The sequence below is a fragment of the Ostrea edulis genome, chromosome 8 (assembly GCF_947568905.1).
Source record: "Ostrea edulis chromosome 8, xbOstEdul1.1, whole genome shotgun sequence".
Classification (NCBI taxonomy): Eukaryota; Metazoa; Mollusca; class Bivalvia; order Ostreida; family Ostreidae; genus Ostrea; species Ostrea edulis.
The window spans coordinates 34,106,637-34,128,178 of NC_079171.1; the positions used below are offsets into that span (position 1 = coordinate 34,106,637).

Genomic DNA, 21,542 nt, shown 5'->3' on the forward strand with positions numbered 1-21,542 from the left:
TTTTTTGGCACACTGTTTTTCCCTATAATAGTTCTAAAACTTCATTGTTATTTCAGATTTCAAACATTTCGGTTGAGCATCACTGAAAAGACATCATTTGTCGAAATGCGCATCTGGTGCATCAAAATTGGTACCGTATAAGTTTTACATTCAGAAAGAATCTGGTGTTCTTATGATACATACATGTATCTCATATTTTCTGGAGATATGATTAAGTTGAGAAATGTTTTATAATTTTTTTAATGCTTTTAGAAATGTTTTTTTAAAGTTATTAATGGTTTTGAAATACAACCCTGCATTATCTAGACACATGTCTATACAAATGCATAGCTCTTATCCTTGGTCGAATTTGGCTCCACTTTTTTGGCACGCTGTTTTTGGCTATATTTAGCTCTAAAACTTCATAGTTATTTCGGATTTCAAACATTTCGGTTGAGCATCACTGAAGAGGCATTATTTGTCGAAATGCGCATCTGGTGCATCAAAATTGGTACCGTATAAGTTTTACATGTACTATTGCTCTTTAGAGAACAGACTGTGTAAGAATTTAATAGATGTGGAAGTGTGAAGTTTGTTCAGTCGTGCAAATGTAATTAAAATATATGGCTTCAATACCAATATGCAATAAATATGTCCACTTTTCATTGTAGTACTACTACTTTATTAAGAATATTTGTCAACAATGCAAGGTCTAAAATTCAGTATGGAAAAACAAATGAAAATAATTTTTGAGCCTAGAATAGCTTTGCCCTGAGGTAGCTCTTTCTTCATAATTTTAAATGTCTTGGCTAGTCCAATGATCCTTTCAACATGAATTTGCTTGGATGCGATTCGTCGGTCTTTGACAACGTCTTGTGCCTCTAGTTGACTTTTCCCTTTTAACATTGTTGGGGTGTTGACCTGAATGTTGTGAGGAGCAAACAAATCCTGTACCGCCATTATGCTACCATGGTCTTCAAATTTGTCCCTGTCTCTCAATAACTCAGATCGCTCAATGATTTGTCTGTCTCTTGTGACACCACAGTATGCATCAGAAATGTAACTAACAGTTCCACGTGGTGTGCAACCAATCATTACTTGAAAAGTCTTTTTCTTGTAATTTGAAAAAGTGGCACTCTTGGCATTTACATTCTGAGGCTTATCTATTGGTACATTTACCTCAGTGGCATCAACTATTACTCTAGTTTTTTGGACATTAGCAAAGAAGTCAGTTGGCATACATTCATCAATTTCTGATCTAGAGGGCCAAATGTTAATCTCCTTAAGTTGAAAGTACATACAATTAATCCAAGTGATAATGATATTTGAAACGGTACTTTCACTAACTTGAAACATATAGCTTAGTTCAATATCTTCTTTTGCTTGTCTCAATTTCATCAAAACCAAAAGCAATTGATCTAGAGGGGAAAGTAAGTTACTTTCAAGGTTCAAATCATGCGCTGCTGGTCCAAGAATTTGAAGAAAAAACGTCATGAAATGGTCATAACTTTCGAAACCAGTGTAATATTTTATGATTATTTTGCAAATTCTGAATGAGGCTTATTGAAATGAAACTCGAAATGAGGCCAACAGGTTATTGGCATAACCTGTTGGTTATGCCAATATCACCTTGGACAGACTGGTTACACAACTCGCTTTCATCAACACTGGTTTCTTGTACCGATCCAACCACCATTTCATTCACCACACAATCAACACCGATATTGTCTTCGTCACACTTCACTTCACTACTGTCTCTATCATACTTTACTCTTTTGTTGTATCTCTCCTCTCTTGCACTGCTACATGATTCATTCTTAAATGTTGATGCGAAGGTAAACACAGATGGAATAGCGTTAGGCTTCAATCTCTTTTTCTCACCTAAACACCAATGAAACTCGAAAATACAATTTCACGTGTATTTTCACTTTATTCAATATATGAGTAGGATCGAAAGAAACAGCTTGGTTGAATTATGTAACGCGACTCGTTGTCAAAATAAATAATTTGGGCGTAGTCTACCTATCGTTCATAACTGTCGCATTGTGTTCAACGTTACATTATAAACGTTATTCCATAATTTTAAAGACAAGATACATTGATAAACCGATGATTTTAAATAACAAAACGATCGAACTAACCAAGAAGTGTAGTGGTGTAATTGTCGGGTGTGAAGTGATCACCGCATACACGGTCGTGAGCAGCTGGCGTACACAACTTTTTTGTTTTTTCGTCCAACCTTCGAATCGCGATTCGCCATTTCAACCTTAGATCTGGGTTGGAAGGAAATAGATGTCCGCCTTTCTTATTTTTACGCAAAGGTACGCAGCAATAAACAGGCATTTCGTCGATTTATACTTGACGCGGTTTAACAACTGATGTAAACATAAACAATATGGCGATGATTATACCTCAGAGTACACTAGCGCCATATGGGGGAGATAACTGTGCATGGCGGACTCTATTATATAAATACCAGCTTTTTTCCGCCATAGATAGCTGTTGCTATAAAAAAAATTGAACACGGAAATACTCATATCTTGTACTCTGAAGTTGATATTAAAAAGATGCTGGATTTTTTTCATTGACAAAATATTTAATATTTGCTCTTCTCGAAAATATTAACACTCTAAACGTACTGTACGACTAATTATGCCAGAAGTGGTGTAAATTAAGTGCGGATTCTAAAAGAAATTCTAAAGAGCTTTTGAAATCGCAAAACTTTACTCAAATAATCAACATCAAAACGTATAACTTTTCAACATTTTACACGAGCATTCCTCATGATAAATTAAAAACTAGACTTTGTGACATAGACAATTGCTTTTTCAACAACAATGGAAAACGGAGATATTTATATCTAGTGATCAGTCATCCAAAAATTACTTTGTTATGCCCCCCCCCCCCCTTCAAAGAAAAGAGGCATGTTGCTTTGCACATGTCTGGCGGTCGGTCGGTAGACCACATGTTGTCCACTCAATATCTTGAGAACAATTCACTTGATGATAATGATATTTCATATGTGGTTTGGTTATGAGTAGAAGACGACTCCCATTGTTTTCCAGGTCAAAGGGTCAAGGGTCAATCTACTCTGGACATAGGAATATACTGTCTGCTCAATATCTTGAGAACCCTTTGCTTGACAGACATCAACTTGGTACATCTTCAGGAGAAAATGACCCCTATTGATTTTGAGGTCACATGGTCAAATGTGAAGGGTGAAATTGGACATAGTAATATACTGTCCACACAATATCTTGATAATTCTTTGCTTGACAGACATCAAACTTAGTACACTGGTACATATTCAGGAGGATATTACCCCTATGGATTTTGAGGTCACATGATCAATGGTTGAACTGTACATAGTAATATATTGTCTCCTACATTCTTAAGAATTATGTGCTTGATTGACACCAAACTTGGTACACTGGTACAGCATAAGGAGTAGATGACCCCTATTGGTTTTTAGTCACATGGGCAATCCACTCTTGATATAGGAAGATATTGTCTGCTCAATATTTTGAATTTATGATAATATTATCAATTAAATGATGTGTGTTTATAACCCTTTTCAATTTTGCACCATGGGGGCATGTGTGTTTTACAAACATCTCTTGTTAAACACCACTCTGAATATGCTGGAGTTCCTCATTCACGATATCTTCGTCTTTGTTGATCAGGTTTTCCAGCATTTTGGTGGAATTCCCATGGGCACAAATCGCGCTCCATTGTTAGCTTTCCTGTTTTTGTATTCTTCTGAGGCAGAATTTATTCAAAAGCTTTTATATGAGAAGAAAAATCCCTTGCTGTGTCCTTCAACTCGATATTTAAATATATCAATAACGTTTTATTTATCAACGATATTAATTTTCATTCATATGCTGAATCGATTTATCCAAGTCAGCAAGAAATAAAATATGTCACAGAGTTTGCCATATCTGCTTCTTATTTGGATATTCCATTATTAAGACTTCAGCTTCTCCATCATCAACGTTCCATATTTATATACACCCATCACGTTCCAATGTAATTACTATATTTGAATGATACTTAATGATTATTCTTTACTTTGTCCTTTTATATGGTGGGATTTTCATAGTTTCTGAGATTGTCATGAGTGTTAAACAGCATGTTCGATGACTTACATTGGATGACCGTAAATTATCTAAATACAGACATAAGTCACATTCGTCTTTGCCTTCAGTTGTAAGTTTGTGAAAATCCGGACACATTGAAAAAATCAGTTTAAAAGAAAACATAATCAGTACGAGCGCGACTCAATCTCACAACCTCCCGGTAACGAAGCGAATACTCTACCACTGATAGCATTTACAGAACTAAACTTATTCTAACCACCCAATCTCCCTGTAGTAGCGTTTATACAGATATGGAACGTTGACGATGGAGAAGCTGAAGTATTGTGGTATGTGAGGGATTCCAACCCCGTGTTTAAAAATGATAACATGTTTACATTTAAAAGTCGACGACCTTACCCACTGAACGTAGCAGTTGACCATGAAGGCCTATGGCAAATAAACGTACAAGTGAAGTTGAACATAATATTAGGGAAATCGTTTCGAATTTTTGAAAGTTACAACAACAAAAACTGCCCTAGTGAAACAAAATTTTAAAGCGACAGTTTTCAGTGGAAAATTTTGAAGAAGATGCGCATGCTATATTCATTTTCTTTCACGGAGGCAGTTTTTAAATCTGAAATTGGGGGGAGGGGGATACCCCTGTATTTCAACGTTAAATATCATATGAAATGCGTATTCCTTTATTTAAACTCAAAATATATGAGCTTATTCTTGTTAATACACGTCTTTTAAACTTATTTTAAAAAATGTATGAACCAAGAAATAAATCCCAATAGGTTTCTTTGAACAACTTTATTAAACTTTCACGCAATACCTTTAAGGAAATTATCATGACGCGTGCAACACCTTTTTGGTACTTCACCAACAGCTGGTGACGACTCAACATTCCTGACGGGACATAAAACAAATAAGCATGCAACCAACCAACCATATTCACATATCAATATATCATTATCACCTTATATTTATACCCCCGCAACAAGTTGGGGGGGGGGGTATACTGGAATCGGGTTGTCTGTCTGTCTGTCCGTCCGTCTGTAGACGCAATGGTTTCCGGGCTCTAAAGCATTATCCTTTCCACCTACCGTCACCATATCATATATATGGACTACCCATGGGATGAAGATGTTCCCTATCGATTTTGGGGTCAAAGGTCAAGCGCACTGGACATCGAAGTAGCAATATGGTTTCCGGGCTCTAAAGCGTTATCCTTTCCACCTACAGTCACCATATCATACATATGGACTACCCATGGGATGAAGATGTTCCCTATCAATTTTTGGGTCAAGAGGTCAAAGGTCAAGCACACTGGACATCGAAGTAGCAATATGGTTTCCGGGCTCTAAAGTGTTATCCTTTCCACCTACAGTCACCATATCATACATATGGACTACCCATGGGATGAAGATCTTCCCTATCGATTTTGGGGTCAACAGGTCAAAGGTCACGCGCACTGGACATCGAAGTAGCAATATGGTTCGGTTTGGCATGCCATTTGTTTTTTTACACTCAGAAAAGAGGTAGTTTATACCTATTACCAACAGCCTTTGGGAGATTGGGGTAAGCGGGGGGTATTCTTAGTGAGCATTGCTCACAGTACATCTTGTTATGTCTAAATGATTCAATACGCGATATTATATTTTGCGTATTATATTTTTTTTTTTAATTGAGGTTGGTTAATGACAAATCGCGTTTGGCCAGTTTCGTTTAGAGCCAGCTTTTCGGATATTTTCTAGTAATCATAATGATCTAATTTGGAAACACATGCTGTCATTGGATAGATTACTATATGACGTGTTTCTTACCGATTGTTAAGCCGTTCTTGGCACACTGATTCTGACTTCGAATTACTCCGTTTATCTGATCAAGATATAAGGTTTATAATGAGTGTGCACTTGACCCCACTTTTGGTAGTCCAGACGTCCGTATTTGCCATTCTAATGATTATGTATTTGTTATGGGATTGGTCAGTGTTCCTTATCACTTGATGAAACACTCTGTACAAACACGTCGTAATAAGACACATCTCTTCAATGCATAAATTGTTAAGACATTTGATTAATTTATGAATGAATCGGTAAGCCACATCACAAGTCGTCCTATTTTATACTGCAGTTTACGTAAATCATGACCACGGAACCAGATTAAGGAGGTGTGCTACACCAGAGAAAATTGATATGAATGGAAAGTGGAGGATAAGTACAACAATATTTTCAATTTCAAATTTTCAAAATTACTTTATTTAGTCAAAAATGCAGTTTTAGTAGTAAACAATCTGAAAAAAAAATAAAACTCCTGCTAGACTTGAACTCGCGATCTACAGTTCAGCAGTCAACGTGCTAACCTACTGAGCTATTCAGCTAGGCGATAATGCTTTAACGTAATAGACAACTATTGCAGATATTTATATTTTCATCCATGTTTTAAAAGAAAGTCAGTCATTATCACAATGTAGAGTACCTCTTTAATTTCAGTTTGATTCGGAAATCCCACGTGTTGTATAGAACTCGAAACTATCAATCCACTACAATATTTAGAGAAATTAACTACTGCAAATTACGAAACTATCGAAACACTACAATAGTTAGAAAAATTAACTACTGCAAGTTACGAAACTCTCAATACACTACAATATTCAGAGACATTAACTACTGCAAATTACGATACCTTAAAATATTGCAGAATTTGATATAAATTCAAAATGAAACTGTTTACGTATTACAACGTTGATAGTATGATATGAATTCAGCGAAGAACCCAATCAGAGGTCGGTGCACCGGAATTAAGATATACTTCTTCGCTCTGTCATTTCCATCAGTGGTCTCTTCAAATGTATCCTCGCCATGACGTCACGGCGGCATTCTGGAGCCCATCGGTCATTCATGGCTCTATGTCTGTGGGTGTGACAGTGATCCATATGATGATGTTAGCATCATCGTCGTATCAAATCTTGACGATGTCATAAAGGGTAATGCTGACGATGTGGATAAGAACGCAAATTTGATTTGTATTGCCACAGCTCGTATCCGCTGCCAACAGAAAAAAATACATTAATGAAAGAGTAGGTATTCTGGTGCACCATACATTATCTCATCAAACCAATGCATGTATGTGCAGCAATATAATAACTATGTCGATTTTATTTCAAACTCTAGCAATTGAAATTGATATATCATAAACAACTTCTTTGCGTTTTACTATATGTGAATAGCGTTACGAAATATTGTCTTGGTTGTGTTTCAAGTCAATGCGTGAACTTGCTGATGCTTTTGCTTTAGTATCATTACTCGCATTGGTCCCTTAAAGGGAAAGGCAACCTTAACCACATTGTTGCATTTATGAATAAAGTATTTTTACTGATAATGTAAATGACTGTCGATAAGAACAAAAATCCTTGCATAACAATTAAATCAATATCTATCATATATTTGAAATTGCCCGCCGCTAAGAGAGCGGCCATTAAAGTTTAATTCATGAACTCACACCGTCGGTTCCGGTTTATTTCATCAGCAGCACTGTAAACATGACAAGTCACGAACAGTTAAGTATGGAACCGTATAGATTTGAGCCATTTCTTTCGCAAGAAAAATTAAGAAAAGCAATGTATGCACCCAGGGGTGCATGAGCCGAGTTGCATGGGGTACATTGTAAAATCAGAAATGATACGGCATATTTATAATTGTGAAGAACTAATTTCAGTTTTAAACTTTTCGAGTTAATGTCCAGAAACCATATTTGTCTGAAGTTTTCAATCTATTTTCGGTCACTGTGACCTTGACTTTTGACCTTTTTCTCCAAAAGCAATAGGGGCCTTGCTTTGCTGGTACCCAACAATATATCCAAGTTTCATTTGATTCGAATTAAAAGTTTTCGAGTTATCTTCCGGAAACCAAAATGTTTTGGAATTTTTAATCTATTTTCGGTCACTTTGACCTTTGACCGTTTTTCTTCAAAATCAATAGGGGTCTTCCTTACCAGGTACCGAACAATATCTTTAAGCATCATTTAAGTCGGATTTAAACTTTCTGAGTTATCATCTGGAAACCAAATATTTCTAAAATTTCCATTCTATATTCGGTCACTGTGACCTTGAACGTTGACCATTTTTCTCCAAAATCAATAGGGGTCTTCCTTACCTGGTATCCAGCAATATGTCAAAGTTTCATTTGATTAGATTGTAAACTTTGCGAGTTATCATCCGGAAACCAATTGTTGATGCCCACCCGCCCGCCCCGCATCACCAAACCAATAGCAGAGTTCAACTTCGTTGTGACTCGACTAAAAAGACGTTCAGTCGAGTCGCAGACCAGGCAGACAGTACACGTTTCTTCATACAAATGTCTCCAACCTCAACTTATCATTACACCAATGATGGATTCACAGTTTACATAGTATTTTCTTTTTACATGACTTGGTTGGGTCAGGAATTTCGAGAGAAAAAAACTTTTTTTCATATCTCTCCTTAGCATTAATATAACTGCCTGACAGGAAGGCATCAACCTATTTATTCATTAACAATACCACATGTACATTTTTGATGATCTTATAATCTCATCAAAACCGGAACAGACGGTGTGGCGTCAAAATAATTGATGTATGTGGTGTTCAATACAAAAGAGTTCCACATCATGGCAGCCTCAATAGAGAGCGGATATTTTTATTTTTAACGTTTTAAAATTAGTACTGAAGCTTATCTAGGCTGTATATCAACAGAATATTACGACAAATATTTTTAATATAACCAATCCTATCATTTCTCAGGTAAAATCTGTCGGTGCCTACCCCTTTAGACACCTATCACTAAAGTGGTTCCCCATTAACAGCAACAGGGATACAACGCCACTCTTTCCTCATCCATATGAACAATGTACTATTTGAATCTGAATCATATCCAGTGTGAAAACATAAGATTTTTCTGTGATTAACTTAGGACCCCCAAATTGCATAACCATATCCCTTTAAGAAACTATATTACATACAAAGCACATGTCCTGTCTAAGGTTCAGGATTCTCTAGGTCAGATACTGCTATCCTTCGCGTCCGTCCTGCTGTCATAACAGCAGTCACAGAAACCTTTTATCAGATTTAAGTGGAAATTGTATTGCCTTTGGAAAATATCAAAATGGTATAGTGTCCCTTGACTTCATAAGATTATTGGACAGAAGTAGATTTCACTTTCATGTTAAATGTGTGTTCACACTCCTGGCTACATTTAAGGAATAACCCTGATGAAAGACATGATGATACGAAGGGAGATAACTTTAACTATATTCCCTCGTATGAATGGATCGTCACGTCACATTTGGGAATATCACAGCTGGACATAATGTCTCAGACAAATAATTTCAATACCTAAGTCACATGGTACGTATTCCGTGGGGATGCAGATTAGAATAGGTCCTCAGTACCCCTTGCTTGTAGAAGGCGACTAAATGGGGCGGTCCTTTGGATGAGACCGCAAAAACCGAGGTCCCGTGTCACAGCAGGTGGGTCGCGATAGAGATCCCTCCCTGCTCAAAGGCCATAAGCGCACAGCATAGGCCTAAATTTTGCAGCCCTTCACTGGCAGTGGTGACGTCTCCATATTCTCGAGAGGGACGTTAAACAATATTCAATCAATCAATCACATGGTACTTAAAATGTAGAACGTGGGTAGCGGTCCCTCAGACAGAGACCGTCAACACCCAAGTCACGTGGTACAGAAAATCAGGACATATGGGAAGTATTTTTATTTAAATGTCCTCAATATCGGCACTGATGCAGGAATAAAAACCGCAGCTTAAACAGGTGTTGCTATCGTATGGAATGTGTAAAACAAACGAACATTATACTGTTAAAAACAAATCGTACCTGCTTCTCCAGTCCTGCCTATTGTCGGTGAAGTTGACATGCCCGTTATCTCAGTGCTTCCTGTTGACGTTGACGCACCTGTTGACGTTTGTTGTTCCACTGTAACGTTAATCACTTGTCTGTCTAATTCGCACATAAGAACCATACCTGATGTGTACGGCAATGTGTATTCCACACCGCTTGACAGAGCTTTAAAAAAAATACAATGTAAACCTTTATCCTTAGGAACACTTGTTACTAGCCTACAAATGCACTTTTTTTTCAAAACGATGAAAGCAAAAAATAATTTGTTTTTACAAAGGAAAATGAATATAATGTACCGTATGATATGTACTTTCGAATGATTTCTAGATTAAGTCAAAAAGAGAGACAAAACATTTTGTAGAGCTGAATAGAGAGGGATAATGTATCTTAAATTTAAACATCATGAAAAATTATATCGCAAATCGATGCATCAGTTATCAATGTTGTAAGTGAAACTATCATTTTGATTTTTTTTTTCTTCTTCTATAGTGATTCAACCCATCAAAGATTGTTTTTACTATAGTAAATCAATCTATCACAGTTGTTGAGGTTGTACAAAGTTTTGAATGTAGTCATTCAACGATTAAAAGTTTTTAAATTCTATAAATGAAAGTACAAAATGTTGTACTATAATAAAAACCTATTGTTTATCATGTAGTATTTTTTTGTATGAGTCGGTGGGACTCGGTGATAAAACCACTTTTTCTAACATAAGTAAAATAACCTGTAGCGCCCGGTGTGCACCGGACGGTGAGTGTTGTTGTGCTCCTCAGGCATGTAGCATAACTGTTCTCCTCCCCCTTTATAATCATTGTTAAGGATGTACAAAGTTCTGAATGTAGTCATTCAACGAATAATTTTTTTTAAATTCTATAAATGAGAGTACAAAATGCTGTACTATAATAAAAACCTATTGTTGAACATGTAGTATTTTTTTGTATGAGTTGATGGGACTCTGTGATCAACCCACTTTTTCTAACATAAGGAAAATAACCTGTAGCGCCATGTGTGCACCGGACGGTGAGTATAGTTCTGAGCATCAGGCATGTAGCATAAATGTTGTCCTCCCCCTTGTTATTCTTCTCCTTTATAGTCATTCCCGTGCTGGAGTAGTTAAAGGAGTCGTGTTCACAGGACACCTTGATGTGAGTATCATTGTGGACGGCGTGCGCTGTAAATCCTGAAACTGACGATAAGATTGAAATGTTTATCACAAGTAAATTCTGAAACTTACTAAATGATTCATGGGCCTCAATCTTGTAGCCCTTCACCGGCAATGGTGACGTCTCCATATGAGTGAAAAATTCTCAAGAGGGACGTTAAACAATATACAATCAATCTCAAGTAAATTCTGACACTGACAATAGTTATGAAATGATTATAATAACTGTCCTAATTATCCCCCCGAGATCGAAGATCGGGAGGGGGCATATTGTTTTTGTCCTGTCTGTCATTCTGTAATTCTGAAACTTTAACCTTGCTAATAGTTTCTTATATTTCAGATGAGTATTCCCTGTGATCAGACCTTTCCGTGGGTACCAACATTTTTTTACCCTTGACCTTGGAGTTTTGATCTACTCTTTTAAAACTTTAACCTTGCTAATAACTTTTGAAAAGTAAGTGATAGAGCTTTGATATTTCACATGAGTATTCCTTGTGACAAGACCTTTCCGTTGGTACTAAAGCTTTTGACCTTGACGTTTGACCCATTTTTTTAAAAAAAAGGCATTGGTCATAACTTCTAAATGGAGAATATTAGAGCTTTCATATTGTGCATGAGCATTTCTTGTGACAAGATCTTTCTACTGCTACCAAGATATTTGTCCTTGTGACTTGGTCATCTTCGGAATTGGACATTATCGGGGGTATTTGCGTTTCACAAACACATCTTGTTTTCCCTTGAAATAAAATTTTAAAAAATCGAGTATTTTAGATAAATATTTTACGCCCCAGAGTCGAAGATTCGGGGACATATAGTTTTTGGCCTGTCTGTCGGTCTATCTGTGGTGAAAATCTTTAATCACAAACTTGAATCTACTTTATGTCAAAAAGCGTTCATGTAAATTTAAACTTTTCTCGACCAGTGGTTCTTCAAAAGAAAATTGTTAAAGATTTTCCCAATATACCTGAATGTAAAACATTGATCCCTATTATGGTCGCACTATACCCCCGGGGACCATGATTTGCACCAACTTGGATCGACTATATGTCAGGAGGCTTCATGTGCATTTCAGCTTTTCTTGTCCAGTAGTTCTTGAAAAGATTTTATCTGTATATTAGTCTGTAAAATTTTGATCCCCTATTGTAGCCCAATCCTATCCCCAGGGGCCATAATTTGAGCAAAGTCGAATCTGCACTGTCAGGAAGCTTTTAGGTCCAATTGTTCTTGGGAATATTTTTAAATGACTCCACCCTATTGTTTGCCTTTTCGTGATTATCTCCTTTTTGAAGGGGACATGGTCCTTCGTTTGAAGCAAAAATGAATCCAAACCAGCCAAGATTGATTTGTACCAAGTTTGACTGAAATTGTTTGAGTGGTTCTGAAGAAGTTTAACTTTGAAAATTTTACGGACGGACAGGCACAATATGATCAGAAATGCCCATGTAAGCGTTCGACTCGGGTAAGGTAAAAAAGAAAGTTATATACTGTGCATGTACCAAAATAAACTCATTAGAGCGTTCGGGTCGTGTGAGGTAAAAAACAACAACAACAACAACAACAAAGTTACATGTGTATATTCTTTGCTTGTATTAAAATAAACTCATTAGAGACACGAATTACTAATTGAGTATTTAAGATTTACATTGTACTTGGATAAACCCTTATATAAACCAGTCATAGTGTGAGTGTTAGGATTTAATATGTGTTTTTCAGCATGTACCAAGATGACCTGCGTGAGACTTTACCATCTGTTACGAGTTAAACCATTCAATACAAACGTACCACATGGTTTGTGAGACATTACAGTTTGTGACAAGTTATACCACCAATATAAACTTACCATGTGGTTCGTGACTCTTTACAATATGTCACGAGTTATACCAATATAAACTTACCACGTGGTTTGTGACTCTTTACAATATGTCATGTGTTATGTCGATGTAAACTTACTACGTGGTTTGTGAGACTTTACATTCTACCATGAGAGGTGAAGATAACGAACAGTGATCAATCTCATAACTCATATACGCAATACAAAATAGAGAGTCGGGCAAACACGGACCCCTGGACACTCCATGAGTTATACCATTCAATAGAAAAGAAATCACGTTATTTGTGACTGTTTAGAATCTACCATGAGTTATACCATTCAATTAAAACTTCTCAAATTATTTGTGACTGTTTAGAATCTGCCACGAGTTATACCAATGTAAACTTACCACACGGTTTGAGTAGATAGGGTTCATTCTTCTCTGTTCCATTGGAGCATATTATTTTTACCAACAGATACTTCCCAGAGTGTATTGTATGATTAAATGTCATAGTAAATGTCAGAATTTGGGTCGCTTTGTCATAGGTACCGTTACCACATTTAGTTTGAACACATTGGATGAGATAGTCGCTGCCTGATTGTGTAGGGTCGGAAGTGATGCTGATATAAAGTTCCTTTATTTCACATCTGGTCTCAATTTCTAATTCCCTTTGCTGTTCATGACACCAGCCTTTTTCAAATTCATCAGTATTTATAAGAGGAGTCCAAATACCTAAATGGAATAAGAAAGCAATATAATTTGTCTTAATCTTGTGAACAATCCGAGTGTTTACAATGTAGAATTCATTTGCAAGGATAAACAGGGTTAAAGTTCATCAATATGACCGTGAACAATGACGACATATCTTTATTCATATTCTGCGTTCATTTGATAAGTTAATATGATGTAAGCTTCTAAGACTGAGCTACATGTTTAACCGTCAGATTTGCCTGACCTTTGACCCCTGATCTCGATGTTGGTCATTCCCAATGGATGTCAAACGTGGAAAGTTTGATCTATCCATTTATTTTTTGTATTTTATCATGTATGATATATCACTTTTGTTTTGTATTGTAGAACTTTTTGCATTGAATATTTTCTTTACTAAATTATTGTGTTTTGTTCTATAATTTCCCACTTATCTGAAATTATTTTAAATGTGTATGATGTTCGAGGGATCGTTCATCTGTTTTTATTACAGAGTATTTCATTCATTAAGTGTATTCGCTTCGCAGTATGAGTTTGTACTAGTCTCTTACTTTATTCTGTAGCGTAAGCACGGCGGGGATAGTAACATGCCAACACAAACACACAACTAATACACAATAGAGAGACAAATGTTTAATTGATTAATGGTTTGTTAAAACACATGAAATATGATGTCACCATCGAAATAGTGATTCAAGCTTTCAACCATTTTATATGATTTTGTTTTGTGATTGTTTTTTCTGGAATGATAACAAAGGCTTCAGTATATAGAGTCCACATTTTGTTGTGATTTGAAGCATGATATGCATGTATATCACTTTCTTAAAGGACCCAGATAGACGTTCTAATTGAAAAATGAAAAAGTTAATTGTTAATATTTTTTCCATCTTCGGATAACATCTTTAAAAAAAAACATGTCCATTTACAAAAAGAAGGTATATGGGACATATGTGTCTTAAAAAAAAAAAGAAATTAAAATGAAATTGTGGAAATTCAGAAATATTACGAATTTTCAAATTTTAACCTAACCCGATTGAAAGTTTAAAGTTAAACGGTACATTGTTAAAAAAAAAACCAACAACACATCCCCTTGATATAAATGGTTTACAAATTAAATGAAATAATAAAGGAAAGTAATTTCTATTTTTCTGAGTGACTCAGGTGATCTATTGCTATTGATGTGCGTCCGGCGTTGTGCGGTGTGTGTCGTCCGTTAAAAACTTCTTCCGAGAAACCACTGGGCCAATCTTTGTATGCAGCATTTGTAGGTGAAGGAGACCGGAAATTGTGAATTGCATGACCCCCAACCTAAGGGGCCTTAATTGTATGGTCAAAACTGTAAAATTTATGTATTACTTTTAAAATTTTATTTACTCCTGGGCATCTAGCAGAGAAAGTGAATATATAGTAATGATGACCAAGAAAGCTTCTACCAAAATTGTAAATTTCATGACTCCCGGGGTTGGGGTTCTGACCCCAGAGTGGGGCCAAACTTGGTATATAGTGTTTATGTGTAAAACACTTTAATAACATCTTCTTAAGTGGTATTGATACTGAATTGAAACTAAATGGAGAAAAAGCAGGTAGTCCTTTACTAAAATTGTAAATTTGATGATGCCTGGGGTAAGGGTTTTGGTATCGGGGAGAGGCTAAAATTGTCAGTTATTAAATGTGTGAACAATACACATTTTTAACTTCTTCTTACAGACCCTGAAGCGTACTACTACACCACTTGCACGGAACAGTACGAAACGATTCTTGCACGGAACTGTGAACGCTTTGTACGAAACGCTGAATGATCTGCACGGAACGGTGAACGCTTTGCACGAAACGCTGAACGGTCTGCACGGAACGGCGAACGCTTTGCACGAAACGCTGACCACTTTGTAGGCGTGGCTTGCACGCTTTGTGAACGGTCTGCACGAAACAGTAAGCGTGGCCTACACGCTTTGATCTTCTTCGGTAATATTTGATTCAAATAGAAAGAAATTATAATGATTCATTTTAAAATGATTGCTCATGTACGATGCGGTAAATTTCATTTTTGCTGATTAGATCCATGACTTATGAACAAGTTGGAATGAAAAGAAATGAATTATTTTTTAATTTCGAAAATAAAAGAAAAATATGCAAAATTATATTTTCATGGAATATTGATTAATCAAATTATATTGATTCATTGCTCTATCAAATTCATTGAAACTGAATATGAAATGGTCGCGTCTGTTTCCCTATTTTCGTTCATTCATTCTAAGTGTCGTTAAAATACATTTGCAATTTGTATATTCCAGGCCTCTTCCCAAATAGAGCTGTTGAATAAACCTATACATTTTATATACACGTGTACGTGAATGAAAACAGATAAAATGATTTAAAGGAATTTCTCGTCAGGAAAGATGAAATATTTTTAGACGGGGAGAGGGTTGTGAACAGTCTGTACGAAACGCTAGGCATGACCTGCACGCTTTGATTTTTTTTTCGGCATTATTTGTTTCATCCTGGGTTTAGTTTAAACAAGGAATAGTTTAATGACTTACGAACACGTTGGAATAAAAGGAAATGCATATTTTTTTTTTTAACTTTGTAAATACCTCTATGCATAAAAAGATGCATAAATTGTATCGGAATGGAATATTTATTATTCAACTTTATTTATTCATTACTCTATTAAATTCATTGAAAAGTCGTGTCTGTATCGTCATTTTTGTACATTCAATCTGAGTGCCGTTAAAACACGTGTACAATTTGTATTTCCAGGCCTCTTTTCAAAGACAGATCTTGAATAACCCTATACATTTTCATATACGTATATGAAAACATATAAAATGATTTTAAAAATTCTTGTAAGACTGGAGCATATTATCGGACGGGAGGAGGGATGCATCTAGACATGGAATTAGCCAGCCGATAAGAACCTGTCACCTTGGATAAGAAGGGAAAATACAGAACGAAAAAGAAACAATCAAAATGTGATTGAAATAGATTGAGAAATAAGTCATATAAATGAATATTAGATAAAACAAATAATGACTAACTACAGTAATGATCAACAGATATGTGAGCGGATCTAACAAGCATAATTAGATCGTTGCATTTGCCTCAATCTTAATTTTATAGAAAACTGGATTCATATTTGAGAAACAAAAGACATAAACACCTCTTTTGTCATATTTCAATAGCCACCGCCAATTTCACACCTTCTGTACGAATGTTAATTTCAAATACACGGATTAGCTGACCTCTATTGTAGTTGATAATGTTTAACGTTAAATGTCGCTAAAACATAAGAACAACAAAAACGTATTATTTCTTATCAATTAATATTCCTTCAAACGTTTATGTAATGTTTTGTTTGTAGTTGTAGGTGAAATACCACTTGTAATGATTCTTTAACGTGTCAATGTCTTTCGCGATACAGGATCTCCGTCTTTAAGGTCATATTCGAAAGACTCGTGATTTTCACTTCGAAATGTCGAGCGTTTGGTGATAGAGTAATCGCATCTTAGGTTTGATGCGGCCATGACACAAGCGGCCTTGAACTTAGCTTCTAATTGTACATACATGAAAATAATTTCCAGCTGATTTAGTAAAATCAAATGTTTTTCAAGCATTGGGCATTTGTCCCTCACAGGTGAATTGCATCGACTTTTTAATTTTCAGGTAGTGATAGAACACTTGAATTTGCAATACATCTCTTGGTGATAGTCATTATGTTGTGCAACTAAGAGAAAAAAGGGGGCATAAGTGTGAACAGGACGAGTGCCGTCAGAAATGACTCATTTGTAACTTGTATATTCCATCGAAAGCTGGTGGTCGTGCATTGGGAATGATGATCTCGAAAATTCGTTTTTACAAAGACCTAGGAATTTCAACTTTCGAAAAACTTTTCTTAATTTGTGTAGCTCGTTTTGAACTATTGTAGTGAAGTATGGGGTCTCCGAAACTACCACAACATTGAGATGGTTTAGAATCGCGCACTTCGTCATTATCACAGATTCATTCCTTTACCTGCACTACATGGCGAATTCGGATGGAGGATCCTTACCACTGACACTGTATAAACTATACGATATTAGAATTGTCTACTATCAAACACTAAACATTTGTGAATCAATATAATAAGACTAACTGGACATCACAAAATGAAGTTATTATCTGAATCTTTAAATTCTAAAGAAAATATATAATAAGTTACTATTGTGTGACAGTGGTGAGTTGCTTCATATCTATAAGGAGTAGTACATGTAAAAGTAAATCAACTATTAAGTTATGTTTATATAAAGATATTAAAACAAATTTTAGAACCGAAAATTAATTTTCCACGAGCATTCCAAAATATCGAAGATCTTTACTTGCACTATGAAGATGTGGTATACTTCCAATTAGAATAAAAACGGGGCGATACAAAGGAGAAGAATTAGAAGACAGAATATGTACTCTGTGTTCTTCAGATTGTGTTCCCGTGGGGGAATAAATGGGACGGTTCTCCCGATGAGACCGAAAAAATCGAGGTCCTGTGTCACAGCAGGAAAATTTGGTGTCTAAATCTACAAGCCTTAATCATGAATCAAGTCGCGGTCTTCGCTCAACAACACCTACTTTTTACTTCGACAAGGACTGTATATTTTGTGCAAATTTTCTGATAGGAAACGTGGCGTTAATTGCTTTTTTATCCGAACTGTAAAATTCTCAAAGAAACTTATAGATATTTGTAGAGAAAGAAACGGGGAATGGTAAAAAACAATACCTTCGTCCCGGCTAATTTGCATACACCCAATTCAATTTATCACTAAACATGTAGCGTGAATTTTCTAACTGGTAAGCGAACCCCAACACCCCAAACAAGTTTTTTTCTAAGGTTACGAAAAGTAGGTCAATCATCAAGGTCACAATGTCAAAATGTTTGGTACCATCTAAATGTTTTGTCACAAAAAATACACATATTAATATGAAAATATTGTCATTTAACATTCAAATGTTAGGGCCAAAGTTAAACATTTTACGGACTGACAAACCAACGAACAGAGCAAACACGATTATGGGATCATACACAGGGGCGAATCCAGGAATTGCGGTTAGGGGGGGGGGGGCAAGTTTATGAGGCAGGGGGTCTGGGGGCCGCCTTGATCGCCTGGATTTTACAGATTTTATAGGGCTTGAAATGTCTCCTAAGTAGTTATTTTTACTATTTTCTGTCAATTAGGATAAAAGTGAAACTGATATAATGACGCAAATTTTAAGGTTTCTTTTTTTTGGGGGGGGGGGGGAGGATGCAAATTCTCCAAATAAAAGTAATTAAATAAATCAAAACATTTTGTCAATCATTTCTCCGAGAGTGGAAGAAATTATTGCTTCGTTTATCGTTTACAATTTTCTGAACAAAAGACCATGATTTACCTTAATTTTTAAAATTTTAGGGTGGGGGGGGGGGCTGCGCCCCCTTTAATCCGCAACTGATACACTCATGATTTTAAAATCTCAAACTGTTAAATAATTTTTATGAATTAATTATCACTTCTTTAACTTCTCATATAAATAGTATCTCATTTTGTGGCAGAATCGATGTTTACGAGTTTCATATTAACTCATCTCATTTTCATCGATTTTTCTTTTTGGTATGAATAAAGTAGTCTGTGAATGTTAACACCGTTCCCAATGATTATAGCAATTGTGTTTCTTTTATTTATTTCATGTGTGAAGATAAATGATAATTCCCCGATTTTCGATGATTTTTTTATCAAAATGTACGATTTTGCCCCCAAAATACACGTTTTCCTTTTGTTTTGTGCTCTAGGGTTTTTAATACACGCTAGAGCATCCCTAGACGTACCGTTTGAAAACAAAAACATTTCTGTTGCAATTAGTTTGGAGTTAAGCAATATATTTGGCTAGAATGACTGGACTAAATCGCAGAAAAGGATGTACAAAAAACAACCCATGGTTTTAACTCTAGGATGGGTCCAAATTAGTCATAACTTTTATTGTTTTAATGTTAATACACTTATTATATTATATAAAGCCTTTCATCAGTGTATACACTTTTGAGGACAGTGAAGTTTTAAGAACACATCTTGATTTATACTGTTCTAGATTTCATAGCGGTTGGGAGTAGTGGTACTTTTTCACTAGCACTCAGATGAACGATAATGCCTGTGGGCCTCTTGTTTTTAAATATATTTGTCAGCTACACTGTATATATCTTTTTTTCCAAATGACATTTTCTTGAATATTTTAGTTTCAGATTAAAATATGTTAACAAAAACTGTTATAATTTTGATAGAGTAGAACATTTACACAGATCTTATTAGATATCATTATTATCAAATAAAGGCGAAGTGTGGAGTTTTGAAACCCTTATTTGCAAACAAAATACTCTTTTCATCATTCCAGGAAAAAATCACAAATACTGCAAAATAAAACAATTGAAAGCTTGTATCGCTCTTTCGATGTTGAGATCGTGTTTCATAAAAGGTGCTTCAACAAGGCACTGGGAAAAAAAATCCAGTGTACCAGACCACCTTAATGTAGACATCCACATAAACCGGGACTAAGAAGGTACAATACAACCATCTGCTTACTTCCGGTTCCTTCTAATCTCACTTAGTACAGGGTTAAATGATGATTAAACAAGTCTGATCGAATACAACTTTTTTTTGGTAAGGTACAGGAATATAAGAGAAAAGTACACAGGAAAAATTTACCTAGAAGTGAAAGAAGTAAAAATATCCTCTTCAATATACTCTTCATGTCCTAAGGTTAAGTAAAAGTTGGTACGTTCTTAGATATTACTTCTGTACACCCCGTTTTACGTTTTGATAGAGCGATATTCCAATTTGAAGGAATACTGAAAACGAAAGCAAAATCTGGTTATTCCGTTGTAGATAAATGATTCTACAAAAATCAAAATACATGGTATTTAATCGACTTAACAGTTAATCGATATACCCGGCCAACTACGGTGTACATATTCCCGTTCTTTTAAAAATCATATAGGGTGTAAATATTGATAAGACACGTAATGCATTACATAGCAGGTATGTATGACTACCTGTGCAGTAGATATATGTGAAGTGTATATACATCAAATGTTTGCCTTCCTTCTCATTTTGTATTATTTAAGGGATTTATAGGACAATGATCACTGTTCGTTATCTTCATTTGTTCACATATTTGTAATTTCTAAATACCTGCGCACCGTAGATCAAATACCAAAACTGTTAAATCTGGGGATTTATTTCAGTTTATGAAATTAAAATATGGTCATTCGATTTGTCACAAAAGCGTTGCTGTAAAAACAATAAATGTTTCAAAATAAACGATTTTGGATTATTACATGTACTATCGCTCTGATCACTGCGTGTCACTTCGACCGTGCAAATTTCATTCACTCATTGGCCTGGTTTTAATAAAAGCGAGTTTGGATGACCGTGTTACACCACTCATTCAATGTGATGGGTCATTGAAAACGAAAGTAAAATCGGATTCTTTAAAATATGTGAGAAATCTCCCCCCAAAATTTGCAGGGTGGATCGAGCGAAGTGTCACACTGCTATTGTAACGATAATAATATATCGGTCGTGAATTCGTGTAAATTTCATAGATTTCGTTCGTTTTTATGTTGTATATAACAATATTTCGGTGCATTTGTGAAAACATCTAAATGAACAAAAATATTGAGAGAGAGAGAGAGAGAGAGAGAGAGAGAGAGAGAGAGAGGTTAGTTTTCTGTAACTTAATAACTTAGATGATTTATTCAAATACACCAAAATATTTTTATTTTTTTTTTCGGGAAAAACAACAAGTTGAAAAGATATTATATTTTTCAATCACTCACGAACTGTTGACATTATTATTTTGATATCTGCACCTCACAAATAATCTTCAGAATCACCGTAACCATTGTAGAAA

General features: G+C 35.5%; 1 protein-coding gene across 2 annotated transcripts; it reads right to left on the reverse strand.

Annotated features, from left to right (window-relative positions):
- Positions 1-6,296: 6,296 nt before the first annotated feature.
- On the reverse strand, positions 6,297-21,339 carry LOC125662816 (uncharacterized). Of its 2 annotated transcripts, none has more exons than XM_048895179.2 (5): positions 20,336-21,339; positions 13,335-13,658; positions 10,948-11,133; positions 9,930-10,118; positions 6,297-7,108 (listed from the first exon to the last, which is right to left on the reverse strand). In XM_048895179.2, the coding sequence occupies exons 1-5, from the start codon at positions 20,379-20,381 to the stop codon at positions 7,023-7,025; spliced, it is 831 nt and encodes a 276-aa protein (XP_048751136.2). In that variant the 5' UTR covers positions 20,382-21,339; the 3' UTR covers positions 6,297-7,022. The 2 variants fall into 2 exon arrangements, with proteins under 2 accessions (XP_048751136.2, XP_048751135.2); XM_048895178.2 differs by having other exon boundaries at positions 10,948-11,139; positions 20,336-20,567.
- Positions 21,340-21,542: the final 203 nt, after the last annotated feature.

Coding starts and splice junctions, on each gene's coding strand:
- LOC125662816 (XM_048895178.2), bottom strand. CDS start 20,381: ATGAAGAGTATATTGAAGAGGATATTTTTACTTCTTTCACTTCTAG. Junction 10,119..10,947: donor GTGCACACATGGCGCTACAG/GTTATTTTCCTT, acceptor TTTTTTTTAAAG/CTCTGTCAAGCGGTGTGGAA. Junction 7,109..9,929: donor AGGCAGGACTGGAGAAGCAG/GTACGATTTGTT, acceptor TTCTGTTGGCAG/CGGATACGAGCTGTGGCAAT.